The sequence below is a fragment of the Haliotis asinina genome, chromosome 6 (assembly GCF_037392515.1).
Source record: "Haliotis asinina isolate JCU_RB_2024 chromosome 6, JCU_Hal_asi_v2, whole genome shotgun sequence".
In the NCBI taxonomy this organism is placed as follows: domain Eukaryota; kingdom Metazoa; phylum Mollusca; class Gastropoda; order Lepetellida; family Haliotidae; genus Haliotis; species Haliotis asinina.
The window spans coordinates 34,021,923-34,049,374 of NC_090285.1; the positions used below are offsets into that span (position 1 = coordinate 34,021,923).

The following is a 27,452-nucleotide window of genomic DNA, read 5'->3' on the forward strand; positions in this document are numbered from 1 at the left end:
CTAGCTGTGGCCAGGATGGCACAGCTGAACATATTGCGAAACTCACGTTGACCAGTGTGTCAAGCAAACAGGGGTGTCGATTCATCATGCTACACTAACATAAATCTGAGTGGCTCTTTCTTACTAAAACATTCAATACTAAAACTGACAAATCAAACTGAATCCATTGCTTACTAAAATGCCTGATGTTGATATAAAAAACATGGAACATTTACTTAATAAAAATACATGTAGATTAAATCTTATTAATGCACAAACACTTCAGATTGTGGAAGGATAAGAAGATAGACATCACCGAATGGCAACGTTTCTACGCATTGTTTAAGCACATACCCGATAAAGGTAAATTGTGAGCATAAAGGTGAAATAGAGTAGTACTTTGTGAGCTTAAATGGTTTGCTTTCAGCATAATCTAATAATCTGGAAAATATGTATTTGACCAAACGGAATCGAAATGAATGAGCGTTTGAGTTTTACAATGTTTAACTACTTTTCTGTCAACAAATAAAATGCTGTTGAATACAACCAGGGTCGGTGTTCACAGGCGAACACGGTCATTGGGCTTCTGAAATGTACAGTGACATGCACCTAGTGCTTTATGTGGTGAAGATAAGACACAAACACGGTGATAAAGAGGCATGCGAGGCCACAAGTTCTGTATGTCTCTAGAGGTATTAGACTGGCTTTGATCGGTTTGATGGTGTATAATCGTGCATTGTTGACTAAATCATCACTCATGATAGTATATTTTCCCTGCGGTCGCGATGTAGCGCTAACAGTGCTGCTCGCTGCGTAGAATAACACTGACTCGCCTTAAAACACACACTCAATCTGATATTTCTTGATTAATCCGCTCGACTACAGTAAAAAGACACATTGCGGCGAGACTAACCCGACCCGTTCATTCAACTGGGAAGCATGCAAAACTAACATGACATGATATTGGCAAGTGTGTGAGTTTTACTCCGCACTCAGCAACACATCAACTACAGGGACGCGGTGCTCGAGCTGTCTAAGGCACCAGGGCCCTTATTCACGAAACGTTCATAGCCCTAGGAATTCTTACCTTTGATCGTAGCCAGTGTGTTAAGAATGGGCTTAAGAAGGTCGCAGGGCTACGAAGGCTTCGAGTAGTCCGTCGACCTTAGAGGTGTCGAGTTCGAGTCCACCTGTAACTAGGTGTAAAACCTTAGAGTCAACTTTGTGTGCAGACTCTTTCCGTGTTGTCGCAACCCCTAGTATGCAGTACACAACCCTGTGCACGTAAAAGAGCCCTCGAACCCGTTGGTAGATGACCAGATGGCGACCACGTGAATACGACAAACACCCAGTTGCGGGTACAGTAACGTGTCCCAGTCCACCCAGCTGTGAATGGGTACCTCGTTAGGATGGGAAAGCCACATTAACTGGGTGCGACTGACTGGTCGATGTGCCGTTATGGTGGACATCAATGATCGACGAAAACACCAAGTAGTCTTTGAGAACGTGAACTATATACATAGCCCCGATTAGCAGTTCAATTCCCCGATCACTGATGTCACCACAAGCGCTTTGATTCTGTTTTAGATCGTGTAACAATTGATGCAAATAAAGTGCCTGGTATAAGCGAATTTTTACATCTTAAAAGATCTTCTGTTCCTGACAGAATCAGTCACAAGTGTACTACAAATGAACCTGTGAGGATCAGGGGTAGAATAGACCTTCAGCAGACAATGTTTGCTATAAAAGGCGACAATGCTTGTCGTAAGAGGCGACTATAACGGTATCGGGTGGTCAGACTCACTGACTTGGTTGACATCGGTTCCCATTTGCTCATTATTTATGGACTGCCGCCATACACCTGGAACATTGCTGAGTGTGGCGTAAAACTCAACTCACTTACTCACCTCCTACAAATGTAGTACATCCAATAGGTATCCCACTATGCATGTTATATAATAAGTCATTAAGAAGTAATATGTACTCAACTCAATTATAAACTGAACAGAGATCTGTCGTGATGACTAATTTACGCAGTGTTGGCAATGCGTATACAAACTATAAGTTACTATTACATGGCAATGCAGATCTGACCGTATAAAACATATCTAAGATCACAGGCAAACTGTAGTGCTAGTAGGTTGCGCAGCATAGAGAAACTGACCGGTCTTCTTGGTAGGTTCTTGAAAGGTTGGCAACGTACTTTCCTCGATTCGGTTCGAAACTTATTTGCAATGTCAAAATAAAATATTGCCACCATAAAAGGTATACACCCATTTCTAAACTGGGTTGTGCTCTCACATTTCCGACCCTGTGTTGAACAACTACTCACGTGAAATACTTTTTATTCAACATTTTGAGCGCAACTCGTGGTATATCAGACCGTTCTTCTCCTCTATTCCCCTTCCAGCTTCCGGTTCAACGGAGTGAAGGAACAGGAGGGTATTATTCCATATGGACTAGTTACAGGTATCTCCCCTACCCATTACGCCAGACGAGTTTTTATGTAGAATATAAGACAAATAAACTCCAACAGGTTCATGTTGGAACCAGTGTGGTATTTCTCTTTAATTTCTGCTTATTCTTGTTCCGTGACTCCCTTCAACCGGAAGCTAGCAAGTGTAATGGAGGCGAAGAACGACCTGAATACCACGAGTGTCGCTTAAAATGTTGAATAAAACATATTTCACGTGAGTAATTATTAAACATGGGTTAGAAAATCAGAAGACACACTCAAGTGAGTAAATGGGAGTGTATTTTTGATGGTGGCGATATTTTATTTTGACATGAAAAACATTTTTCAGTCCAAAGCGAGAGAAGTCAGTTGCCGGCTTTTGCTCGCTTCGCTCGCACATAAGAAACACTTGTCATATTCTCTATGCTGCGCAACCCCATGTGCGCTACAGTTTGCCTGTGCTAAGATCTATACAGTTTAACAATTGAATAAGGGTAAGATTACACTTTCCATCACCAACACAAGAACACATATCAAGGTGCTCGGAAATTAATCAGTTACGGATCAAATCGGATGTTGACAGCCCCACGTTGTCGGGAAAGACATATCCCTTGTGTTGCAAATACCGGGGAGTTTTTCAATCCCCCTTTCGTAATAAGAGAAAACGGGAATTCAGCTTCATACAGATATTTCAGTAGCATTTTTCTACTTCACACAGTGATACAATGACAAGAGAGTGAAATGATGACCAACATGTACGCAGCGTGCACCTGCGCTGTCGTACTTATATGTGTTGGGCTCTCTGCAGCAGATGGCGTGAGTATTGCAGTGATTGTATTAGCTATTAGCAAAGAGATTTACAATGGTTCTAATCCTTAGTCGCCATTACGATCAGGGACGTGGTAGTCTCGAGTAATCGACATTTGACAAGTCTGCTCTGGGATGTATTGTTTATTGATTATCTTATGTTTATTTGTCAGTTCAAATAAGAAGAAGTATTGCCTTTTCATCCGAGTGAAGAATGTTATCCTTTTTAGTTTTGTCATTTTCTAAAAATATTCCACAGAGAAGTAGTTTGGCAAATCCAACAGAGAAATTGAATCGATCACGAAGACATATCAGTCTGTATTTCACAAAACACATACTGATATTACATTATAATAATCATAAACAATATTCCTTCCATGGATACACAAATAATCACGTCGTTTTTCTTCAGGAAAAACCAAAGCCGAAGTCCGGTTCTAAGGAGGTGATCAAGGTCAAGGTCAACGTTGCACCAGGGGAGTTAATTCTAAATTGTTCAAACCTTCCCCGTCTCACTTGGATCCTGGAAGGTAAACATTTTCGCTATACGAGGCCAATATCTGCATTTGTGAACATGCATCTCCAATTTGCAAATGGATCACTATTTACTTACGAGAGTGGGTTGGGAATCGAACCTCCGGGGTGACGTGTGAGCGCTTTGACCATGAGGTTACCTCATTGCCCGCCTTTTGTGAAATAATGACTTTGTATATATGTAAGAATATACATAATGCACTGGCAACTCGTCTTAAACACTACTTTTATACCCTATATTCAACGTAAAGGAAAACTCATTTGCATAATAGCAGAAACCTTAATTCTCCCAAACTCTCGCTTGCTGATATATCTACCTTCACTGGAATGGTCATGCTGTATAGTTAGTTATTGTTCTTCTATTGCCACCGGTGAAGATCCACTTTAGAACTGATCTTTAGCAACCAATATTGTCGTAAGAGGCGACTAACAGGATCGGGTGGTCAGGCTCGCTGACTTGGCTGACACGTCACCGTATCCATATTTCGTAGTTAGATGTTCTGGCAGTTGATCATTTGATTGTATGATCCAAACTCGATTATTTACAGATCGCCGTCATTTAGCTGTGATGTTGCGGAGTGCAGCGTGGAGCTAAACTTACGTACAAACCTGTGCCAGTTACATTCGGACACTTGTCGTAATTTCCGTAGACTTACATGTTCATTTAGTGTAGCATAATGATTTTCATGAATTTAATTTTTGATAAAATCCAAATTTATGAGGAATGTGTTTGTGAGGAATCATCTTACCTAAGATCATATAATTTCTGGTTAATTTTCCATTGCTTATTTATCGCACCGATTTAATCAGCATATGTGCAGTGCAGTGCAGTGCAGTGCAGTGCAGTGCAGTGCAGTGCAGTGCAGTGCAGTGGAACTCCTTTAACATAGCGACCTATGGGATTGTGCTTTGTTGAACCATACACAAGCTGTTAAGTGCGACGTCAGTAGCTAAATAGTCGTCGGAAAACTGTACAGGGATAATGTGTCCAGAGCAGAGATGATTTCAAATTTGCTTATCAAATTTTACAATGATCCATCCAAAACTCACTTCATGAATATTATTTATGCTACACTGAAATAACTTGTACGTCTGTGGAAAGTACGTCAAGTGTCCGAATATACATGTAACTGGCACGGGTCTGTATTTTAGGCCACATTTACGATTACATCTGTCTGTCTGTCTGTCTGATTACATGAATCCTTTTCTGCGAATCACCTTTACATGTTTTTTCCAATTTCATCTGAATGCAATTTCGATGTTATGTAAGCTGATTCTTTGTTTTTACTGGTTACAGATTCGAATTTATCGAAATTCTTCCGAGTTCCTTCGACGTCTGACGGCTTGCAGGTATACCTGCAGGCGCCACTGCACATGTTTAACAAAACTGACTTGACTATTACAATCAATGGCGTGGATGGCAAGGGAAAAATACGGAAGTCAGTCCAAGTTGACGTACAGCTTGAAGGTAACATTTACATGATAATATGGATAATAGATTGGTTAGGCCTTGATTAGACATCGTCCACACATTTGTTTTCTATTCGAATAAAGTCAGTGTGTTGCAGTGAATACGAGTATGTCAAATAAGATGAGTGCTTTGTATGGTCATCCGAGACAAGTAAATTTATATGTGTCTCTGAGTAACAAACTTAACGTATTCGTTTTGAGACGGAACTTTACATACTATAATGACCCGGAAAAGAAATGCTCTAAGTAACGACTTATAGCTACTGGCCAGCGACCAGTTATCGCCATATTTTAGCGGTATTTACAAAATTAGCCCGTTCGGTAAATCAATATAACAGAATTTATTATGATACTTAAATAGCTATCCGCCAATGTGCCCAGCTCGGTGACTGCTCGATCGTGCTTTTAAATATCACTGTGGAAGGGAATCATGGCAATGTAAATAAATGTTTTCTAACAACTAACTGTGACAGTTATCGTCAGTCCGAATTTCTCATGCCATTCGTGAAATAATATCTACAAGTGTATAATACAGTAACCTGGAACCGTTGATTAAGTGACTATTTGAGTGCGTCTTTTACAGTAGATGGATAGGAAATGAAACAACTAGTAACTTGAACGCGCTATTAATATATATCCAATATCCCACTGTCGGGAAAATATCACCAAAAGATCCCCCAGAGGCTGGGCTTCGCTGATATTTTCCAGACAGAATTCAGAATTCTGTCTTGCTACAGGTGCAGTCGGAGAAGAAATCAAACTCTACACTGACCCACCAAGCTCATTGTTCGAAAACGGAACTAAGGTGGTGATCAAGTGTGAAGCTGACCAGTTCCTTGACCCGTCTTTCGCGTGGGCTGTATCTGGCCGGGATGTGACCCTTGGACTCAGCGATCGCTTCCGGGTCAATTCCACAAGACAAGGGAGCAAGAGTGTTGGCGTGTTTGAGTTCAACCCGATACTTCACAGAGATGCCGGTTAGATACCATTTTCCCTCTTAATGTGTCATATCAAATTTGCTGTTATACATGAAATCCCCCTTTTTCAGTGTGAGTGAGTCCATGACAAGTCGGGATGGTACAGATCGATAAGCAGTTGAATATCACTAAATATCAAAGTAACCGTAAGCGAAACGCCAAAAGGAACCTGAAAGAAGTTAACATATTCCGATCATGTACACTCATACCAATGTTACGATGACCTCATTGACGGTGCCTTTGTTAGTATGAAAGTCATGGGTCAGTTTGTATTTCTCTGTGTTTGTGGACACAGGAAAATGCCTTACTCTTTGTGTAAAATAGAAAAAAAAATTAAAAAAAAACACACACCAAAAACACCATAATGATTCCTGATGCAGGTGATAACGTCGTGTTGCAAGTTAACCTGATACAACAGGATGTGAATTTTGAATAATACTCCTAAATATAAGTAAATAATTTTATATTTACCTTGATATACATTTACATTTATAAACTTCTCAATTTGTTTCCTCAGTGAATAAATGATTGTTTATTTTCTTCACAACAATCTGACTGACACTAATTATGTGCAGGTACGTTCATTTGTATTGTGACCGGAAGTGCAGGGGATGTCCGGATCAGACAAACGCGGACACTTGGTCTTCACGTGGTCAGCAAACCCCACGTGGTGGCCAGACCTCCATCCGTGTACATTCGGGGACATACAGCGGTCAATCTGACCTGTATACAAGATGACCCTCCGGATGTAGAGGTTGAGATGAGATGGTACCGGATTATATATGGGAAGCGGTCAAGGGTATCTGTTAGCAAAGGTGAGTGCACAGGTCCTTCTAGACATTACTACTTTAATACCCTTTCCATATAAAAATATTTAAAAGTAAAGTAAGTAAGAAACAAAAAAGCTTATTCCAATTACTTAATTATGTACAAGACAACAATGCCTCATTTAATCCGAAATGGTTTAACATCTTTAAAATGCTTTCCCTTTACGCATTAAATGATATATTCTGAGGCAAGCAACTATAGTACACACGAAAGTAGAAGTGTGTTTTACATGTATCTCTGCATGATGTACTGGTATATTTCATTGTGGATGAATAGCCAGGAATACGTAAAGGAACATGTGCGATGATGAAGTGTTACGCTATGTGCTTCTATATTATCATATGTTCCTCTGAGCTATGACTATCACTATCTTGCAAGCTCACATATGACATCATTCTCAAGTGTAAGAAACATTTTGTTAGAAGATTCAGGTAAGGAAGACAAAAATTCTTCAATTGCCTCAAGGCATTCATGGAACTGGGGCGGTGGGGTAGCCCAGTGGTTAAAGAATTCGCTTGTCACGTCGATGGCCTTGGTCGATTCCCTTTATGTGTGCAATGTGTTAAACCCATAATAAGTTGTCGTGATATTGCTAGAATATTCCTAAAGGCGACGTAAAACCATACTCACTCACTCATAATGTAACACTGATATAATGCCCTGCATTGCCGAGGATGGTGTGGTGCTCTACCAATACATGTTTGTTTGTTTCACCTATTAGGTCTGGTATCAAGGGAGGTGTATACTGTCCAAGGACTGGGGGTTGATGCGGAATACGTGTGTGAGGGTTTCAACAGCATGGGACAGGCATACAGCAATGTTGTCAAAGTACACCAGCTTACAGAAGGTTCGTCCGTCACGTTTTTCGAGGATTTTCATATCATTTGCATTCCAAACACCAAGGATCACTTGTACCGACTATCTTTCTAACTAAATATGAGCAGTGGATGTCTGGATATATCGCTCATTTTCTTCACTGCGGTGTAAAACAAGATTCATTCACGAATGAGAATTGTAATTTCTTTGCAACAAAGTATCGGCAATAGTCTTTGAGAATGGTAAGGTTTAGACTGCAGAACTGGGGCGGTGGGGTAGATTTGTTGGTAAATCGTTCGCTCGTCACGACGAAGACCTGGGTTCGATTCCCCACATGGTTACATGGCAGAGGTATTGTTGACATAGTGCTGAAAGCGTTGTAGAACCTTAATGACTGACTGACAACAGGGCCATGGATAACTGCGCTTATAAAGAGTTTTTTAAGCGTTTGGTTCAGCGTGATATATGTTGCAGTGGTGACAAATTATTGATTCTATGTGTAGCATAGCCATGTGTGTTGATTATCACTTGTAAAACTGTGCATATAATGTGTGGTGTCATTTTACACAGTGTCATGTTCGACTCTCTGTGATGCTCGTTCCTCGCTCTAAGAGCACCTTAATATGTACAGACAGGGAGTATTTTGGTGCCATGTTTAAAAGAAGGATTTCCGGTTACATTTTCTTCGTTTCGAACACTGCCAAACAATCAATGCCGCAAACGATTATATTGTACGGGCGCTTCGTGTAGTTGCTGTTTCTGCGATGACGTATTTTATCACATCCTCCCTTTCGTGGTTTGCTGGTTGTTTAACGATCCACAAACTAATGATCCAGCTGTGCAGTACCCCATCGGTAAACATGATAAAGAGCATCCGACAAAGCAAGGAATGACAAAGCACGGAACGATACCAATGTGTAATAGTACTAGAACAGATTGCTGGAGACATATATTTTAACCGGAGTCTACGAGGAGTTGAAGTGATTTAATGCTGTCTCGTTGACCATCACTGGGGAAACCAACAACGCGGGCCCATCGAAACCTATTGTAGCCCATTCCGATACAATATGTAAAATACACATGGATGTGAAAGCGACATGAAACTTGATGTCCAAGTATTATTATTTTCTGTTTTTAAAGGTATGAGCACGTGTCCTCTGGAAACTGATCAGTCTGGTATTATTTGGCCAGAGACACCAACTGGAGAAACTTCAATGTCAGACTGTCCCAACAAATTACAAGGTAAAAGACAAGGTTGCGAACAGTTCAGTATTTTGTTAGATGTGCGTAATTCACCAACAATGCAAAAGTTTGATTCCCAATTTGAGGAAACTATAGACTGTGGAAGTATTGATGTCTCACCATCTATCCCGATTCCCAACACAACACTGTAGTCAAGTGGATATAAAATGTAAACGTTTTTGTAAATGTAGACCTAGTCTGTTTGGCTGAATCATACCTGTCCTTTCTTTCTGACCACTTCTCATTCAGGTACGTCTTCACGACGCTGCAGTCTTTTCGGTCAATGGGACAATGCCGACTACGACACCAACTGCCGTCAGATTACTTTAGACAATGTGCTCCAAAATGTAAGCAACGTATCCTTGGCTATGTATTGTATTCTTTTGTGTTGAAAACACTAACTCAAACAGCGAAGGGTATTTAAGGGAGTTAGGGGACAACGTCTGATCATCAGCATCTGTCCAAGATTTCCCACAGTGGTTGAATACAACCTTTGTCTATTCTTGGAGTACACTCTCCGTTAATTAGGTATTCTACCCGGAATGAATTTTAATATTCTTGGCCCACCCACTACCATAGTTCGGTTCTCAGACTGAAGTCCAGGCGAATAGTCATCAAATCAAATTTAGTTACACGAGCGAGAGAAACTATGTGATTAGTTAGTTATAGAGACGAAACAGGTAGCATAACGAGAGTGTGTTGACGAAAGGATCTAGGGAATCAGGGGCTGATACAAGATTAGGGAGAAGGGGAGTGGTGCACATAAATAATGTAAATGCTCAGGGAACCTGTTTTGGGGGAGTGGGGTCACGGGTGGGTGGTCCCCCTTTTTTGGATCCGCCCTAGGGAATGAAGAAAATAATGCACTGCGTCTACTATAGGCGGCATATTTCCATTCTCACGTCCTAACGTTGATGCTCTCATAAAATCAACGATCGTTCCTTTCAGGCGACACAGGCAAAGGATGGGGTGTTTAAAGGCTCCCTTAGCGACATCCTGAAGGAACTAGAAACTGCTCAAGACACAGAGCTACTGACGTCAAACGACATTGGTGTCATCTTAGAAGTGCTGGAAATTATTGCAGAGGGATATATCCAAGAAGGGGAAAGGAGCATTGAACCAGATGACATTAAGGTGCGACACTTTTGAGGGGTCATTGGCAGATTGCACGAGCAGATTAACGAGCATTGGGCTGTCATAAAAGTAAACTTTGTGTGTGTCTTTGTATCTCGATGGTTGCCTTGTATCAAATGCTAATTAGAGAACTGACTCGCTGACATAAACTTCACGAAATATTTGTTCATGTCTATTTGAAACACACAACAAATTTAATAGTTTTTATTAATATATTTTCCTTATAAAATCTAGTAATATAATGGGGTATTTAAAACATTTATGCGTTGATAGCGTTATTACCATTTGACCAGTCGTCGTAGGCGGCGCTATTCACGATCAAGAGTTGTGTGGTTTAAGCGTGTCAGGATCCAGTAATGATTGGTTAGATTAGTTTGAATAGCTTCGGTTGATCACTGACATCAAAGTGACACGGCGTAATGTACCCGAAACAACTCAATTTTTGACGACACGTCTATACATACTGAGATGGACATGATCTTCAGTAATCCATACCTGGGCGAGTAACAGAATCAGATAGTTGGACTCGCTGACTTAGTTGACACGTCATCACATCTCCAAAGCATACATCGAGGCTCAGGATGTTGATCACTGGATTGTCTGGTCCATACTCGATTATTTCCAGACCGTATAACTAGAATATTACAAACCAGCCCCCTCAATATATGTGTACATATTTACAGGAGCTGACCACGATTGTTGATACTGCATTGAGCGCTGGTTTGGAGAAGTGGGAAAAGGTCAAGGAAGAGGTAAATATCAGTAAGGCAAATCCACGTTCTTAATATAATCAAAGTAATTCATTTGGAAGGAAAAATTGCCTGACTGAGGGGGTGGGTTCGAATCCCGGATGGGACTCCACCCAACAAAAGAATTTTTACTTTATTTAGAAACTATAATCCCAGATATGACATGTGTTACTTTTGGAATGGCATTCTGTAATGATATTTTTTAAATGTATTCATAATGACGTTTCCTTATAATTCTTATAACACCAAGTGCTACAATATGTCAACGACACTTTTAACCAAACGTTTCTGTTTAATGGAGATAATCTAAGGACTTTTTCAGTACTGGTTGCCTCATTTCTTAGCACCATTTCAGAAGACGGGCTGTGTTCTTATTGAGTTGCAGTTGCGCCTTTATATTATGACAGTGAATATGTATTAGATATAGTCTTAAAATCCTGGCGATAGGTACCTATTTCCTTATTTCAGGGTCAACGTGATGTCACGTTGACATCAGTAAAAGTTAGTTGTGAAACATGCATGTATATCGACAAATAGATATGTGGTCAGTTCAATGTGGGTGATAAAATATGAGCTACATACAAATCATAAAGTTTCAAAATACGTGCTACTTGTAATAAAATCCGCAAATTATCATACGATGGATAATGTTCTTGGCAGGAAAAAGCCAAGAGATATTTTCGATATCTGTTGGGGTCCTATACGGATATCAATGTAAATTAGAGAGGTCATATGCAAAATGTAGGGATTCACGGTGTAAACAAACATGGCGTCAAGTGTCGGCGGTCGAGTCCGGATTGGCTTAAGTACTGTTGCTGGTTTGATCTTAGAAAAGTCGTGTCTGATAATGATAGATGGTGTAGATTACACACGAAGACAGAAATTAAGAGGCTTACGAAGATACCAAGATCAGTTTCTAGACCGACTGCCAGTGTTAGAGAGAGAACGATACAGGAATCCAGGTGCACAATCCCATGCGACCATTAAAATGTATTTGTTGTTCAAAGGGTTTCAAAGTTCCTCGCGAGTTTGTTGTTACTTTTTCAAACGTAAGCTAAGATTTGTTGACAACAGTACGTGCTTTAGCATAAAATCTTACTAGGAACTAGATGTCGTAATGCATTCAGCTGAGTGTTCCGATTAATTTGCGTCACCATACTTGTGACGTCATGCACTTCTGCGTACATATTATTGACGTCATAGACATGCGGACACATCCCACGAAGTTTAGTTTCATGATCTGTGGCAAAAGAAATCGCATTTTTTAAAATGATAATGTAAGAATGACATTGTACGATAAAAGAGGTTATCAAAAGAGGTTTTGAGATGGTTAATATCCTACATTATGGTTAATATCCTACATTAGGAATAAACACTATATATTTAGCTCGCCAAAGCTCACTAAATACAAAATGTGTGCTACATGTCATAAAATTCTAAAATATGTGCTACATGTCATAAAATCCCTAAATATGTGCTACATGTTATAAACTTCTAAAATATGTGCTACATGTCATAAAAACCCAAAATAGGCCCCACTCATCACAAAATCCCCAAATAGGCGCTACATAGCATAAAATCCTATAATATGTGCTAAGTATCATAAAATGTCTGGCATCAAGTGCTCTCGGGTGATCGAAACCAATGCACGATGCCTGAAGGTTTCGGTGATCAGAAAACCTACACAAAATAAGTCACAATAAGTAATTGGAGGATCCGTTTGGTTGTGGGTCATGGTGCCCTGATACACTGACCAGCAAACATAGAAGATATATACATGAACGCCTACTTTAATAAGATTTCATTTTATCAACAGTTTCGTTCCTTTTGCAATATATTTTGCTAGGAACAAAACTAATAAGAGTAACTTGATTTCGACATATGTTACATCTGACCCTCAGACGAACCGCGGCCCCAAGTCATTGTTGTGGTCAATTGACACAATACTGAAGCTCGCCATCCAGAGAGCAGCGATCCAGGAGTCATCAGAATCGTCCTTCAACCTCACCATCAGCACAGACAATATATGTGAGTTGTGCACAGCGGAGTGTTTCTTACATCAGTGTATGCATTGAATATAATATTGTAATGCTAGAAAACAAAGTACAAATTATCTGTGAATTATTAGCTGAGGACAAGCGATCGAGCATCATAGGCAGCTAGATATCACCTCTGAGTTAACACATGCAACGGCCCACACAGCGAATCGCCTTGTCTTGGCCAACGTCTATTCTGTCTAGTCTAATAACTGTTGACTATTATAATCTGGTGAATACGCCAAATATAAACATGACTTGGATGGAATGTACAAGGAATCTTTGAACTTGAGAACATGCAGATATGTGACCTAAAAGCACCACTAACATATTTCAGGAAATGTGGGATATCAAGTATAACATCTCAGATAAATATATTTATCTAACGTAACCGGAAATACGTCAATACAAGATCCAAATCGTCCTTTTTTAACTTACGAGTGAAACTAAGTTTCGACCTGTGAATATACCTTCAGCAACCCATGTTTGCCATAAAAGGCGACTATGCTTGTCGTAAAAGGCGACTAAAGGGATCGGATGGTAAGGCTCGATGACTTGGTTGACACTTGTCATTGGTTCCCAATTGCGCATTTCGATGCTCACACTGTTGATCACTGGATTGGCTTGTCCAGACTCGAGTATTTACACACCGCCGCCATATAGCTAGAATATTGCTGAGTGCGGCGTAAAACTAAACTCACTCAATCACTCACTACTGAAACACTAAAGCGTATCAAAGTGCCGGGGCTTTGCCGATATTGACCGAACCGTGACGACCTTCGGACAGCCACTCGCAAAATATTGATACCATACTGATACTGTGAAGATGATTTTGTTAGCCCCCACTTCACGTTGTCACGGCATAGGCCGCTGTTAAAATATTTCATTTTCACCTATTCGAAGTGTACAAAGTCGTTAAATTATTCTTGTTTCACTATGAATGCACTTTGCGAAAGTGAATTTCACCATTTGTCCGTGAAATGGAAAAACAATGTTGTCATGTCTCTTTCGTGTATCGAAATGAGTGTAATGTAATTAGTTAAAGGAGGATCAAGATTCTCTCGCCGTTGTCTCAAGTTACACCTCAGTTTACATAAACCCATGAATCTAGTAACTCCAGGAACTGCGGTGCACCCAAATAGCCACAGAATTCCTAGGAGGCCTGGGTTTCCTACAAGGCTTGTTTCTTGGGTAGCATCTTTCTTTACAGAACCTATCATTTGTCTTGCAGGTTTATTTCGACGGAATCCTGTTGTTTTCATTTTAGTCTTGAATAACGCCTTTATCAGACACTAAAATCTGTACGAAAGAAAATGAAATGCAGCAACTCAGTTTAATCGTCACAAACGTTGTAAAAATATGATTACTTTAAGCTTTTCCCTGCATTATTTCCCCCCACAGATCTGCAGATAGGAAGTGTAGTGGGTGAGACGGTCAGTTTCCCACAGAGAGAGGTCAACAGCCTGTCCTGGATGACCGAAACACGTACCGGGGCCAGGATGACGCAGGAATCATTCCAAGATACTCTACGTAGGTGTACAGCGTGACGTCATGGCGGTCACTTACGCCACAGGTTTTAGCAGATAAGTGTGTTTCGCAGATGGTCATGCTCATGCGCATGCTCATGTTGTTGATCCTTTGATTGGTTCAGACTCAGTTATTTTACAGACTGCCGCCATATAAATGGAACGTTGATGGATGCGGCGTTAAACAACCAAGATAAGAAAAATACCCACAAAGATAAAAAACCAACAACAAAAAAACAACAGCAGCAAAAAACACCAACAAAACAAACAAACAAAACACCAGACACACGAAAACCCGCCAACTTAGCGTGGGAATGTATTTTCTTCCCTTTTAAGGAATACCTTGCATGCAACCATCTTTGATTAACCACCGCGACGCTTCTTTATTCTGTTTTAAGTGGCTATAGCTATAGCTATGCCATATGTATGAACAGTCATGTTTTTGTAAAAAAACCCGAAACGTCATTGTTTTGTAGGAGAACGAACCTGGTACAGTGGTATGGTCTATCGATCTGTCAGTGCCTTGATGCAGGAACAGATGCTTGAAAATGTGACTATGGAAGCCAAGTCACTCGTCAGGTAAACATACAACGAGTATCCTAGCTCAACATTTACTGGTCAAATACTTCGTCTGCGCCTGGAATGTCTTTTCACCGTTGTTTAAGAAATTATATATTCAAGGCTCGAAAGTATGGGGTGTCTTTCCTTACTTTTAGCACAACTAAACAGTCGAGGCTGGGAAAATATTGGTTGTCCTTTCACACATGGTGTTGCCAAAGACGAAACTCTATAGTCGAGGCTGGGAAAATAATGGTTGTCCTTCCACACATGTTGTAGCCAAAGACGAAACTGTATAGTCGAGGCTGGGAAAATATTGGTTGTCCTTTCACACATGTTGTAGCCAAAGACGAAACTGTATAGTCGAGGCTGGGAAATAATGGTTGTCCTTTCACACATGTTGTAGCCAAAGACGAAACTATATAGTCGAGGCTGGGAAAATATTGGTTGTCCCTCCAAACATGTTGTAGCCAAAGACGAAACTGTATAGTCGAGGCTGGGAAAATATTGGTTGTCCCTCCACACATGTTGTAGCCAAAGACGAAACTGTATAGTCGAGGCTGGGAACTTTAATCGTGTCCATCCACATTTGTTGTAGCAGCAACTAAATATCAAGGTAGGGAAATTAAGGTTGTCCTGGTTGTAGCCAAATAGTCGACCCTGCGAAATTGTCCTTCCACAGATTGTGGAAGCCAAAGACGCAACTACAATGTAAATAGTGGATGTTCTGTGCTATACGTTCACAACAATGATATTTAGACCGACTCGCACGGTACTCCAGTGTTATCACGGCGAAGTCGGAAGTTACACGTGTCATATGCTTGCAACTTTTGTTACAGCGGAGTCGTCCATGTCCCTTCATTTGATACAGTTAAGCTTACAAATAATTCGACATTTACATAAATTATGCTAGTGAGTCCGTGAGTGAGTATACTTTTAGCAAATGTATAATCACATCACGATCCACTTTCACAGCCAGGTTGGGACCGAACCCGGTTTTCTTGCGTGACCACAAGGCTTGAATATTTTACCTGGTGAAAAAATGCTTCTGAACACAAATGCATATTCATTATAATGATACTTGCAGTCTGTGGTCTCTTCTCTTACTCATCCCTGTCCACAAGATGATGACCCGCGAGTGATCGGCGATAAGAAAATAACATCCTCCGAAATCAATCAATTAACCATTAATCAGTGGGTAAGCTGATACACTGTATTTAGGAATACTGCAGCGGTGGACGACGCCGAAATGGGCTTCATACATGTATCCATGTAGGGAATCGAACCCGGTTCTTCGGAGTGACGAATGAACTCTTTAACCACTAGGCTACCCTACCACCTAGATTAATAGATGATTTTGATCATTCCATCACTCATGTTTCAGTGAGGACATAGCTGTGGTGTCCAAGACGATGAGTGAGAATCCCCCCAAGGGCGACGTGGTGTCCAGGGTGATGTCCTTCAACGTGTATCCCCAACTTGACAGCCTCACCTCACAGTTGTATCTCTCAATGGAAGTCACCGTAAGTGGCACAGTCTACTACAACAAGTAACTGCGGAAATATTCTTCATAAGGTTCTGACCTTATGTTTTCGAAGCTTTCTCAGCACTAAGATAGTCGTAAGTGCCATACATTAACATTTACTTGGACTATCGTAGTGCTAAGAGAGCTTCGAAAATATGGGCCCTTATTCTCGAAACGTTCGTAGCCCTAAGAATTCTTAACTTTGATCGTAGTCCATGAGTTAAGAATGCACTTAAGAAGTTCGTAGCGTTACGAACGTTTCGAGAATAGCTAGCCTCATGCTTCAGGGAGCTTCTTAATGTACTTAGTATGGGAGATACGATGACCTTTGCGATACGATCGCTTACAGGAAATCGGCAGCTTTCGTTTAAAATCACATTTTCTTGTAACTGACTCTAGCTTTGCATAAAGGTCACGTCATCATTTTGTCTGCACTTGTATATTCCAGGGCTATATGGTTTTAACGCATTTAGTCACGCTCTCGTTCGTATGCGTATGGTAATATCTCTATGAGCTGACTGACATGAATACCTTCTTTCTCTTCTTTCAGAGAATAAACTCTCGTCCAGTGTGCTCGTTCCTCGACTACAGTCAATCGTAAGTTTCATATTTCTTTATATTTTATTTGTTTTTCTATGACAAATACGTTTCTTCAATCAAGCATTTATATGTTGTCCTGTTTGTATCATAGGCAACGGTACTCTCGTTCTGGTGTCTGGGCCACAAAGGGATGCTATGAGATGTCACGTGATGATGACGTCGTCGTGTGCAGTTGCAATCACACCACCAACTTTGCTATCCTTATGAGTCCCGTGGATACAGAGGTAATTCAATTTATTATCATTATTATTTATAAATTATGCAGATACCAAACTGCGGTCATCATCATTATCAGCACTAGTTAAAGAAACAAATATCTAACTGCAGTCATAATCATCATAATCATCATAATCATCATCATTATCATTTACAAAAAACACATACCAAACTGCAGTTGCCATCATCGTCAATATCATCATCACCATCAACAGTTAACGAAACACACATGACACTGACTGCAATCATCATGAATATCATTACCATCATCATCATCACCTGTTAAGGAAACACTAACATGCAGTAATCATCACATGTTAAGGAAACAGTAACCTGCAGTAATCATCACCTGTTAAGGAAACACTAACCTGCAGTAATCATCATAATCGTCACCTGTTAAGGAAACACTAACCTGCAGTAATCATCACAATCATCACCTGTTAAGGAAACACTAACCTGCAGTAATCATCATAATCGTCACCTGTTAAGGAAACAGTAACCAGCAGTAAACATCACAATCATCACCTGTTAAGGAAACACTAACCTACAGTAATCACCACAATCATCACCTGTTAAGGAAACAGTAACCTGCAGTAATCATCACAATCAGCACCTGTTAAGGAAACAGTAACCAGCAGTAATCATCACAATCATCACTTGTTAAGGAAACAGTAACCTGCAGTAATCATCACAATCATCACCTGTTAAGGAAACAGTAACCTGCAGTAATCATCACAATCATCACCTGTTAAGGAAACACTAACCTGCAGTAATCATCACAATCATCACCTGTTAAGGAAACACTAACCTGCAGTAATCATCACAATCATCACCTGTCAAGGAAACACTAACCTGTTATCATTGCTATCATTGTTACTCCATCTTATAGATTAAATAGACTATCACTACATCCAAGATGATCCCGGGTATTGTATGTACACCTACTGATATGACACTATACACCGTGGATCATGCAGCCATTCCTTGCTGTTGCTATTGTCATAATTGCAGATCGGGGAACACCGCCAAGTGCTGGAGTTAATATCTATTGTCGGATGTTGTATATCCCTCTTCTTCCTGCTGCTAACAATCATCCTCTATAGCATGGTGTGGAGGTAGGTTCATGCAGTATTAACTACATGTTACCATTAACGTATATCTTCCTTTTAGAAGCCCACATTATCGTGCCTTTAACTGGACTCCTTTGGCCCCAGCTCATTAGTCCATGCCAAATCAAAGATAGCGGTCAATTACACCTCCAAATATAGGAAGTGAGTGGGTGAGTATGTCGCATTTGGCAATATTCCGGCAATATCACGGCGGGAAACACCAGAAATGTAACACAATGTACCCATGTGGGGTATCGAATTCGGGTGACGAGCGGAGGCTTTAAGCACTAGGCTACCCCACTGCCCGCTAATATTGAAGTGCGCGGCTTGGAGTTGTTTTTTGAAGATATGAACACGAACAATGGCAAGCGCCTGTGAGAAGGTACAAAGTTTGACAAGACTGCAGGACTGCTGGTGTGTCTAGATGTCAGCCACTTGCTGGCCTGACCCAGATACCATTTTATATGGACCGTTGTGGAATACATAAATTGTGCTTGTGTTCATCACCACAATGGACAGTATATACACGAGTGAATATAGGTTTCCAGCAAAATCAAACTAAAATGTTTCAAGAATGAACCACTTGTCCGACATATTATGTGATCGAAATTTCACAAAATACAACAAAAGATGAAACGAACTTTAATTTACCTATTGTGAGGTCAACGATCTCTAGTGAGGACTCGAGATACGAATAGGAGATAAGAATAGGAGATATGAATAGGAGATATGAATATGTCCCCCGTACCATTTTACGTCATCCGGGGTGATGAGATAGCCTTGTCTTTAAAGCGTTTGTCCGTTACGCCAAAGACTCGGGTTCGATTCCCAACATATTACTTGAGCGGTGGGATAGCCTAGTGGTTAAAGCGTTCGCTCGTCACGCCGAAGACCCGGGTTCGATTCCCCACATGGGTACAATGTGTGAGGCCCATTTTCTGGTGTCCCCCGCCGTGATATCGCTGGAATATTGCTACAAGCGGCGTAAAACCAAACTCACTCACTCAATCATTCTCAACATATTACTGGAATATTGCTAAAATTGTTGAAAAACAAAACTCACTCACTTAACGGCACCCGATACATTCTCTTTGAATCTGTACACATACGTGGGTAACTATACTAGGGATCGGAAGTCAGACTTCGGAACTTAAATAATTGTGGAACATCATGTTTTTCCGGCCCACACTGGGTTAAGTTTTAACGAGCTGTGACGCAGCTGGAATGCTTCGTATTACGTCATAAAACAACAGTTACATTTATTGTTACATATTTACACAGGTACATGGTGAAGACGCAGGTGTCTCGGATCAAGTCCATACTACTGATGCACCTGTGTGCTACTCTCATCATCAGCTACACGCTGTTCCTGGCAGGGGCCAATTACACAGACAACAAGGTATGTACCTAGTAACATACTCTATGGATAACCACTTCTTTGCTACGCATGCAACTGATGCGACGTTTCGGTATACATGTAGATTATTGTACCGTTGTCAAGCAAGACAACCTTGCCAATGAAAGTTTAACAGATTAAAGTATGTACTTTTATCAAGTCAATATCCGCACGACCTATCCGAAATTAGAAAAATCGATTTTCGATCACGTTTCTTGAACTGTTGATGCAATTAACTGTACTTAAGAGCAACTGTGCGTCTCTAGAATCTAGTAGATGAAGTGAAATGGGTCGAAACGAAAGTGCTCAGTGCAAGAAAAAGAGTGTGTATGCGACTGATGTTGTTAAACGCCGTACTCAGCAATATTTCAGATCTATGGCGGCGGTGTGTAAGTAATCGAGTCTAAACTAGACAATCCAGTGATAAACAGCATGAGCATGGATCTACGACCCTGGCTTACGATGACATGTGTCAAGCAAGTCAGTGACAGAGCACCGGATCTTGTTAGTTGCCTCTTACGACAAGCATAATCGCCTTTTGTAGCAAGTACGGTTCTTCACGGGTATGTCCCTCTCGTGACCAGGGAACAACTTATAGTGAATATTCATGATCTAATATATGAGAACAGTACCTTGATTGTATTCATGTTTGAGATGTCCAACGGCTTCTGAGATATTTGAAAGGAGCGTGCAAGCATACCGTCATTTCTAGAATACAGTTCCAATCTCATGAGAACGTCTAAACGTCAAAATATGTCATTCACATCACGTACGGAATTTCAGGTAAGAATTTCCTCAGTTCAGGTAGAAGACCGTATGACGTGTAGAGTCGCAGAAATATGGTTGTGTTGGTGATAGCTCAGTGCAATCTGTTCCAGGACGTGTGTATTGCCGTGGCGGCTCTTCTCCATTACTTCTTCCTCGTTGTGTTCTGTGTCATGCTGGCGCAAGGGATACAACTCTTCATTTCTATCGTCATCGTCATCAACTTCACCTCGTACCTCAAGGCCCTCCTCGTCACTATCTGGGGTAAGCTAAACACAACAACACCGACATCACCTGCATCTATCCTCGGTGGTGAGGGGTGCGCTGCGGTGGCTAAGTTATCTGAGGCGTCTAATCTGCTTTGCAATTGTCCGTTTGGCTCATGGCTCATTACTGTAGGTTTAAGTAAAGTGTCGCGATCATTTTGCTAGGCTCGGCAATATCATTATAAAGCTAGTGAGACCTCCATCCGTGCAGGGTATCCTCCTACATCATGACACGCGACGTCCGAAATTAAACTCGGCCCTTAGGCCCGCAACCGACCTTCATGTAACCGGAAGATTGTTCACGCGACTCATCCATCCTTGTGCGGGAGGTCATTATATGTTGGGGTTCGTCGGAGTTAAACAAAATAAAATATATTGCTGAAAAAGATACGGAGACACTCAAGATAAAATCTCACATGCAAATTATTGCCGTTTAAGAATGTCGCCCTTAGTGTGCTAAACTTGTCATCGTTTAACGGTCAAATATCTTTCTGTGACAGTTTGCAGCTGTGTCACTTAAGTGGCGATATTTTTTGTCATCAAATGAAAATTAATGTATTGTGTCTAAGTTCTTAATCGGAATTCAGTGACATTTTTGACAATGACAATTTATTTCTGTGTGGCAGCCACGTACCCCAAAGTACATTTAGAGAACAAAGGTATTGTGCCGAGTTACAAGATAAGGCTCTAGTCACAGTACTGTGGAAAATATGTTGTTCATCTTGGTTCTTTTCAGATGAATACTTAAGGACAGTATGTGCTTCTCATCATTTGATGATAACAGTTGATAATGCTTGACAAGTGCTTGACATAGTGACGAGATGGAATAATCTTCTGACGACTCTCTATAATAAGTAGAGGATACTAAACGACCTTCCGTGTAATACCATTTTATTAAATGAGTTAATGATTTGGTTTCGCTTTCGCTCGTTTGATACTATATCTTTCACGAGTTTAATGAAAATGGTATTTCACGGAGGAGATTTTAGTATTCTGTTTATTACTTCCGACACAAATTGATAGAAACTGCGGCTACAGTGTGAGGACTCCCAGTTTTCCCAGTCAAACAAGGTCCAGTACCACTGCGATAGCGGCATTAGCATTGTGACGTCATAACTCTGGACCCTTATGACGTCATACATCTGGCGGTATTACACTAGCGTAATACTGCCGTAAAAATATTACACTGTAGTATCTTTCACGGGCGAGTAATAAGACTTTAGTACAAACGAGCAGGAAATGATACTCGTCTTAAATTTGCTGTACCTGTCAGGTGGATCAATCTAATGCATTTCTATCAACATTCTTGTTCAGCCGATACTGCTGTGACAGACAAAACCTAAATAACATTCTTTTCAAATCCTTTCTAAGGAATTCCCGGAAACAAACATCTGAAATTGAACGTTTTGTTTTGTGAACAGCTTCACAATTGCTGTTTTGGCGTAAAGAAACATTTTTATATAGTTTTTTCCAAATATAAGGATACAGTAACTTTAAATGACATTACACAAGAAACTTGCTTTAATGTTTGTACGCTTTTTATGAGATTAGAAAGACCTCGATGAGGTTTGTCCTAATAGCATAATGTGATGTCTGGAAGATAAGATAATAGACATTGAAACTTACCATTTTACTCTGATAATCTTCACGATGTGGAAACGGCGCAAATAACAGTATAAGAACACTTGAAAGTATCAATTACGCATTCTCTTTTAAGACTGGTACTTAGTGCTGATTACAGCATGCATAATGCCATGGATCGTCTTTGTTGTGAGATATTGAACAGAATAGTCTGTTTGTTTGAGGCTCTTGTTGACGGACTGTCAGTAAATAAGGGGGAAGGGCATTATGCGGAGGCAGCGAGTGCATTGTGTGGCTTGCTGAATGGAGAACACTTACATCACAGAAGACTATGCCGAGAGTTTAGGCTACCAGGAAATGTGATTGAAGCATGGAGTAGGGACGTTCATTTATCTAAGTATTTTTATTGGTAGCATGAAAAATTATCTGTTGTTAAAGTCACTCTGTACTTCGATGAACCTCGTCCGTTTGTCGTTCGGGTAGTTGCATCTTACGACAAGCATGGATAACTTAAGATCGAATCTAACCCGGATCTTTACTGGTCCTTTGGTGTAGGGAAATGTTTGTGGTTCCACTACAAGAATTCTTTTGAATGAAAGTTCGTTCGTGTGCATTAAGGTATCGGGGCACTCTTTTGGCCGAGACCTTGGACATTTGTAAATATATTAGTGGATTATTGCGCAAAGACTTCCATGATAAATGACACTCTTTGTTGTAAACCTTTAGTCGACGACCATAGCATTAGCAGGTGTTTCTGATGGTGCTATATCTCCACCATACTCATTAATCATTGTGGATTCGCTGGCTGCAGCATGTTCGTAATTGCTGCACAGCGTTCAGGTTTTGGATGTTCCGTACGTTTTTAGTATGATAGCATTGTTCCACACCCGACTAAGTGAACATTAATAATGAACAAGCAATGATATCTTTACAGTAATTTATCTATAGTCTCATTGAGCAATGAAGATACTAGAACTGATCTGGAATGCCGGTTGACAGTTACATCGAGGAACCTCTTTGTTTGAAACCCCTTGTGTATATGTCATGTCTTGTCTAACAGATGAAATTTACTTCCCTTGTCTTTGTGATCATGAGAAGTTTGGGAGGAAGCAATGCATATATCAATACAAGTGAACAGTGTTGGTTTTCAGTGTACCGTGTAACTGAAGTTGGCTGCCAGTTTTTTCCAGAATTTCCTCTTTTACGATCTCACTTCTACCTCAAAGTAGGTGTAGTTAAGATCATCGGAGTGTTTTACACGCTTATAACAAAGATGGATGAACTGGATGGTCTACATACAGTTTGCTTTTATCAGAGCAAGTCTTTGTAGATTTAAACAAATACCTCACCCTTTAAAGTTTGTTGATCAAACGTGAACAAACGTTGAACACATGATGGTGGTCGTCCTACAGTTTAGACTCATGTATTAAAGAAGGTCATGCAGGGGGACAAGACAAAGGAGACGCCGTTTACTCAGATAACAGTTAATACAACATTTGGCGATGAACTCTCAAAATGTTTTAAAAAAAGATTTTATGAAAATCACAACCAATGGTTGTTGTTCAACAATAACTAGTTAATTACTTGATCATACAAAGATGGACATGGTCTTCAGATGGGCAGAAACATGCTGGCACGTGTACTCTGATCTGATAGACATCAGTGTTGTTCCTGTGCATTGTGCGAAGAATGATGATGATGGATATTTTGTGTGTTCATCAACTCCATGATCTTTCGTGACCAACAGTAGTCCTGTCAGAAACGGTTACTGCACTAGAATCAAACAGTAATTGCATCGTTTTCAAATAAACGTTGTATTTCGTCAGTAATATAGAATGATAGACCCGATCGAGAAGACGGAGGTAACTAAGGTGTTGTGGTTTGCGATTCCATGTTTCAGTTCCTCCTGCAGTTATTGTCGGAATCACTCTTGGTACGGTGAAACTGGACGGCTACCGTGGCTTGAAGTAGTAAGTAAACCACATATGTTACGATCTCAAACATATACTAAACAGCAAAAGAAACGCAAGTTCACAAAAAATAAAATCTCATAAAAGTTAGCGACCATGTTTATTGAACGTTCATGGTGGTGTTCAAGTGGTGTAATGATCCCTGGTAAGATGATGTCATGCAGTCTGACGTCCGTATGAAACGTTTGCACAAACACACCCACAGATGAGCAGAACCATAAATTTAGCACCTTCACCGACGGTTCTGGATGGAAAGCATGCACATTACTCTGAGGTATCCTTTATAAACGTTTGTGTCAAAAATAGTTCAGTATTGACGCTGGAAGGTGCACATGCCACACAATCAATGCCTAGATTAACGACTAAGCAGAAGGATATGGCCATTGGAAAGTTGCACGGAGCCAGCTCTGAAGCCGCTGTAGCTAGACAATTTTCTGTCATTTTACCAACATTACACGACTCCCTCAACCTCATCAGCAAACCGGGTTTGCTGCTGATCGTCCCCGAACTGAACGGCAATGAATGACAACTCATGTTCATCCGGGTCACTAATCTAAGGAACCGAACTCAAGCAGCAACAGTAGCAGAAGCCTTAGGTTGTGGGTTAAGGGGAACAGCGATACGATTGCTCTTTGTCTTCACGCTGCTGGAATCCAATGCCGACGGTCATATGTGGGGCCAGTTTTGAAACGTCAACAACGCCTGCGACGTTCATAGTCCTCACACAACAAGGGTGCCGATAGAGTATGTAGCTCAGGACACACAAACGTTCTTCCACGGCCGTCTCTTTCCCCGGTTACGACACTGGACGTGGTATTGTGCAGGTAGACAACCACTCACACTTGCACAGTTGGATAAGACATTGGTGTTTGAGTGGAACCAATTGAGTCAGGCATTCTTTCAGACTCCAGTAAACTCAATGATGTGACGTTGTGCGGCCTGTTTGCCAGCTCGAGGTGACTATAAGCGCTAATAAAGAGATCGTCACTTTCCGCGTTCACGGGTTTCTCCATTTCACGTACTGCACTCAATTTGAACTTATGGCAGTTCATTGTCAACAGCAACTTCCAGCTGTTGACTTGACAGTGCTTTCTATAGACGAAGTGATTAGATATAAATGTGACTGTCTACTTTTTAAAAACTTGACAAAAAGTCTGCCTTGCGTTTCTTTTGCTGCACGGTATATTGACCGGAATTCGATTTGACACCCCAGGACCCTCACCCGTTTTATGCCAGTCGGAATCACGGTGACAAATGGGGGATAGGCGTACTGTGTGTGACGATTTGTTATATCGGCGACACGAAAGAGCCGAATGTATGAAATACTGGAAATACTGATGACAATAAAACTGATATTTTCACTGAGTAGAATAACATGTTATTTCACTGAGTAGAATAACATGTTATTTCACTGAGTAGAATAACATGTTATTTCACTGAGTAGAATAACATGTTATTTCACTGAGTAGAATAACATGTTATTTCACTGAGTAGAATAACATGTTATTTCACTGAGTAGAATATCACTTTTGCAGACTTACTCGATGTCTCGATCATTTACAAACAATGATGAAAATATAATAAATATAATATTTTCTTAATGTTGTCAAATAACATGTATATTTCAACTCGTGGTCTGACCACTCGATGAAATATACATGCTATTTGACAACATTAAGAAAATATCCTCTATTTATGCGGTTTTACGCTGTTTTTCGTGAAAGAAATTCATTATGTAAACCAGGTCAAAAAGTTCCTCTAGGTCAAAGGTTAATCATACCACTCCTTGAACTTACACAATCGCCAGAAAAAGTAGTTCCCTTTTTAAACTTAACACTTCAAACTTTGTTATGCGCACACTAGCTAAATGTTTACCATGATGAATAGATCATAGTGTTATAGCTAAAATGGATGGAATTATCAAGAAACTGCTCTCAAGATATCATAAATGAGCGTGCCGTTGCAAATGATAATGGCCCGCGGATTCGTTAACGACGGGTCATTAACAGTTTTGTTGTCAAATGACGTCACAGCAGGTGACGTCACGCTGCATAATGGCGTCATAAATCTTGTTCCATGATCTAACAGTGTTGGGTCAACAGCCCGTTCTGAGTAAGTTGTTTGAACCTACAATTGAATTGCTGATTCTCTGAAGTCCTTTTTAGGCGCAAATACCATCCAGTTTAGCGGGATAGGGGTATTAATTTATCTAGGTTCTGCAAATGACAGTGCGTTAACCCAGTAGTGTGGGGATACTTTCAAAGGTTTGGTGAATCGGTTTTCAAATTGCGACCGTATATATTGGTTTTGCGGTCGGAACGTTGTAGCACTTACCAATCAGAACTTGTGTAACATACTAAGTTGAATTAGAATACGTTTTCACTGTCAAATGGCCCAAAACTTTATCCGAATATTGAAATATTGAAAACTGGGTGGTTGGGTTCCGGCGATCTCGGCCTAGATTTGGAAGTTAAATAGCGATAGTCGTAAGTTAATGTTAATGTATGGCGTTTACGACTTATCGTTAAGAGAGTTTCCAAAATCTTGGCCCAGTTCCGTTGCTTGTGGTATCAACCACTGAAATGTAAGAATATTCAGAGACAAAAAATATAACTCTTTTCGTTTCTTTTCAAAGTTGCTGGTTGTCAACTGAAAGACACGTCATTTGGGCATTTGTTGGCCCCGCTCTCTTCATAATTCTGGTAAGTGCACATGACATATTTTCATTCTAGGTTCATATACTCACTCTGGGTTGTTTGTTGTTGGTTGGCTGTTTAGCGCAGTATTCCAGCATTATGACTTGTACGCAAAAGAGGATGAACAAGAGAAATCAGCGATCAATATTGTGAACAAAAGTCCAAGCCGCTACACAAGCAGTTTAGTTAATGAACATAATCAATCAGTCCATACATA

At 40.5% G+C, this 27,452-nt stretch overlaps 1 protein-coding gene across 2 annotated transcripts in view; it reads left to right on the forward strand.

Annotated features, from left to right (window-relative positions):
• Positions 1–27,452, forward strand: part of LOC137287674 (adhesion G protein-coupled receptor B3-like) — a 39,682-nt gene that overhangs the window by 1,874 nt on the left and 10,356 nt on the right. For both annotated transcript variants that reach the window (XM_067820065.1, XM_067820064.1), the window contains exons 2-22: positions 3,153–3,250; positions 3,654–3,771; positions 5,073–5,243; positions 5,983–6,222; positions 6,798–7,037; positions 7,772–7,897; positions 9,007–9,108; positions 9,358–9,455; positions 10,057–10,242; positions 10,926–10,994; positions 12,893–13,019; positions 14,429–14,557; positions 15,030–15,132; positions 16,496–16,634; positions 17,187–17,233; positions 17,328–17,460; positions 18,464–18,567; positions 19,843–19,960; positions 20,836–20,986; positions 24,470–24,539; positions 27,175–27,241. In XM_067820065.1, coding sequence (XP_067676166.1) covers positions 3,176–3,250; positions 3,654–3,771; positions 5,073–5,243; positions 5,983–6,222; positions 6,798–7,037; positions 7,772–7,897; positions 9,007–9,108; positions 9,358–9,455; positions 10,057–10,242; positions 10,926–10,994; positions 12,893–13,019; positions 14,429–14,557; positions 15,030–15,132; positions 16,496–16,634; positions 17,187–17,233; positions 17,328–17,460; positions 18,464–18,567; positions 19,843–19,960; positions 20,836–20,986; positions 24,470–24,539; positions 27,175–27,241 — 2,613 coding nt within the window. In that variant the 5' untranslated portion in view covers positions 3,153–3,175. The remainder of the gene's footprint in view (positions 1–3,152; positions 3,251–3,653; positions 3,772–5,072; positions 5,244–5,982; positions 6,223–6,797; positions 7,038–7,771; positions 7,898–9,006; positions 9,109–9,357; positions 9,456–10,056; positions 10,243–10,925; positions 10,995–12,892; positions 13,020–14,428; positions 14,558–15,029; positions 15,133–16,495; positions 16,635–17,186; positions 17,234–17,327; positions 17,461–18,463; positions 18,568–19,842; positions 19,961–20,835; positions 20,987–24,469; positions 24,540–27,174; positions 27,242–27,452) is intronic.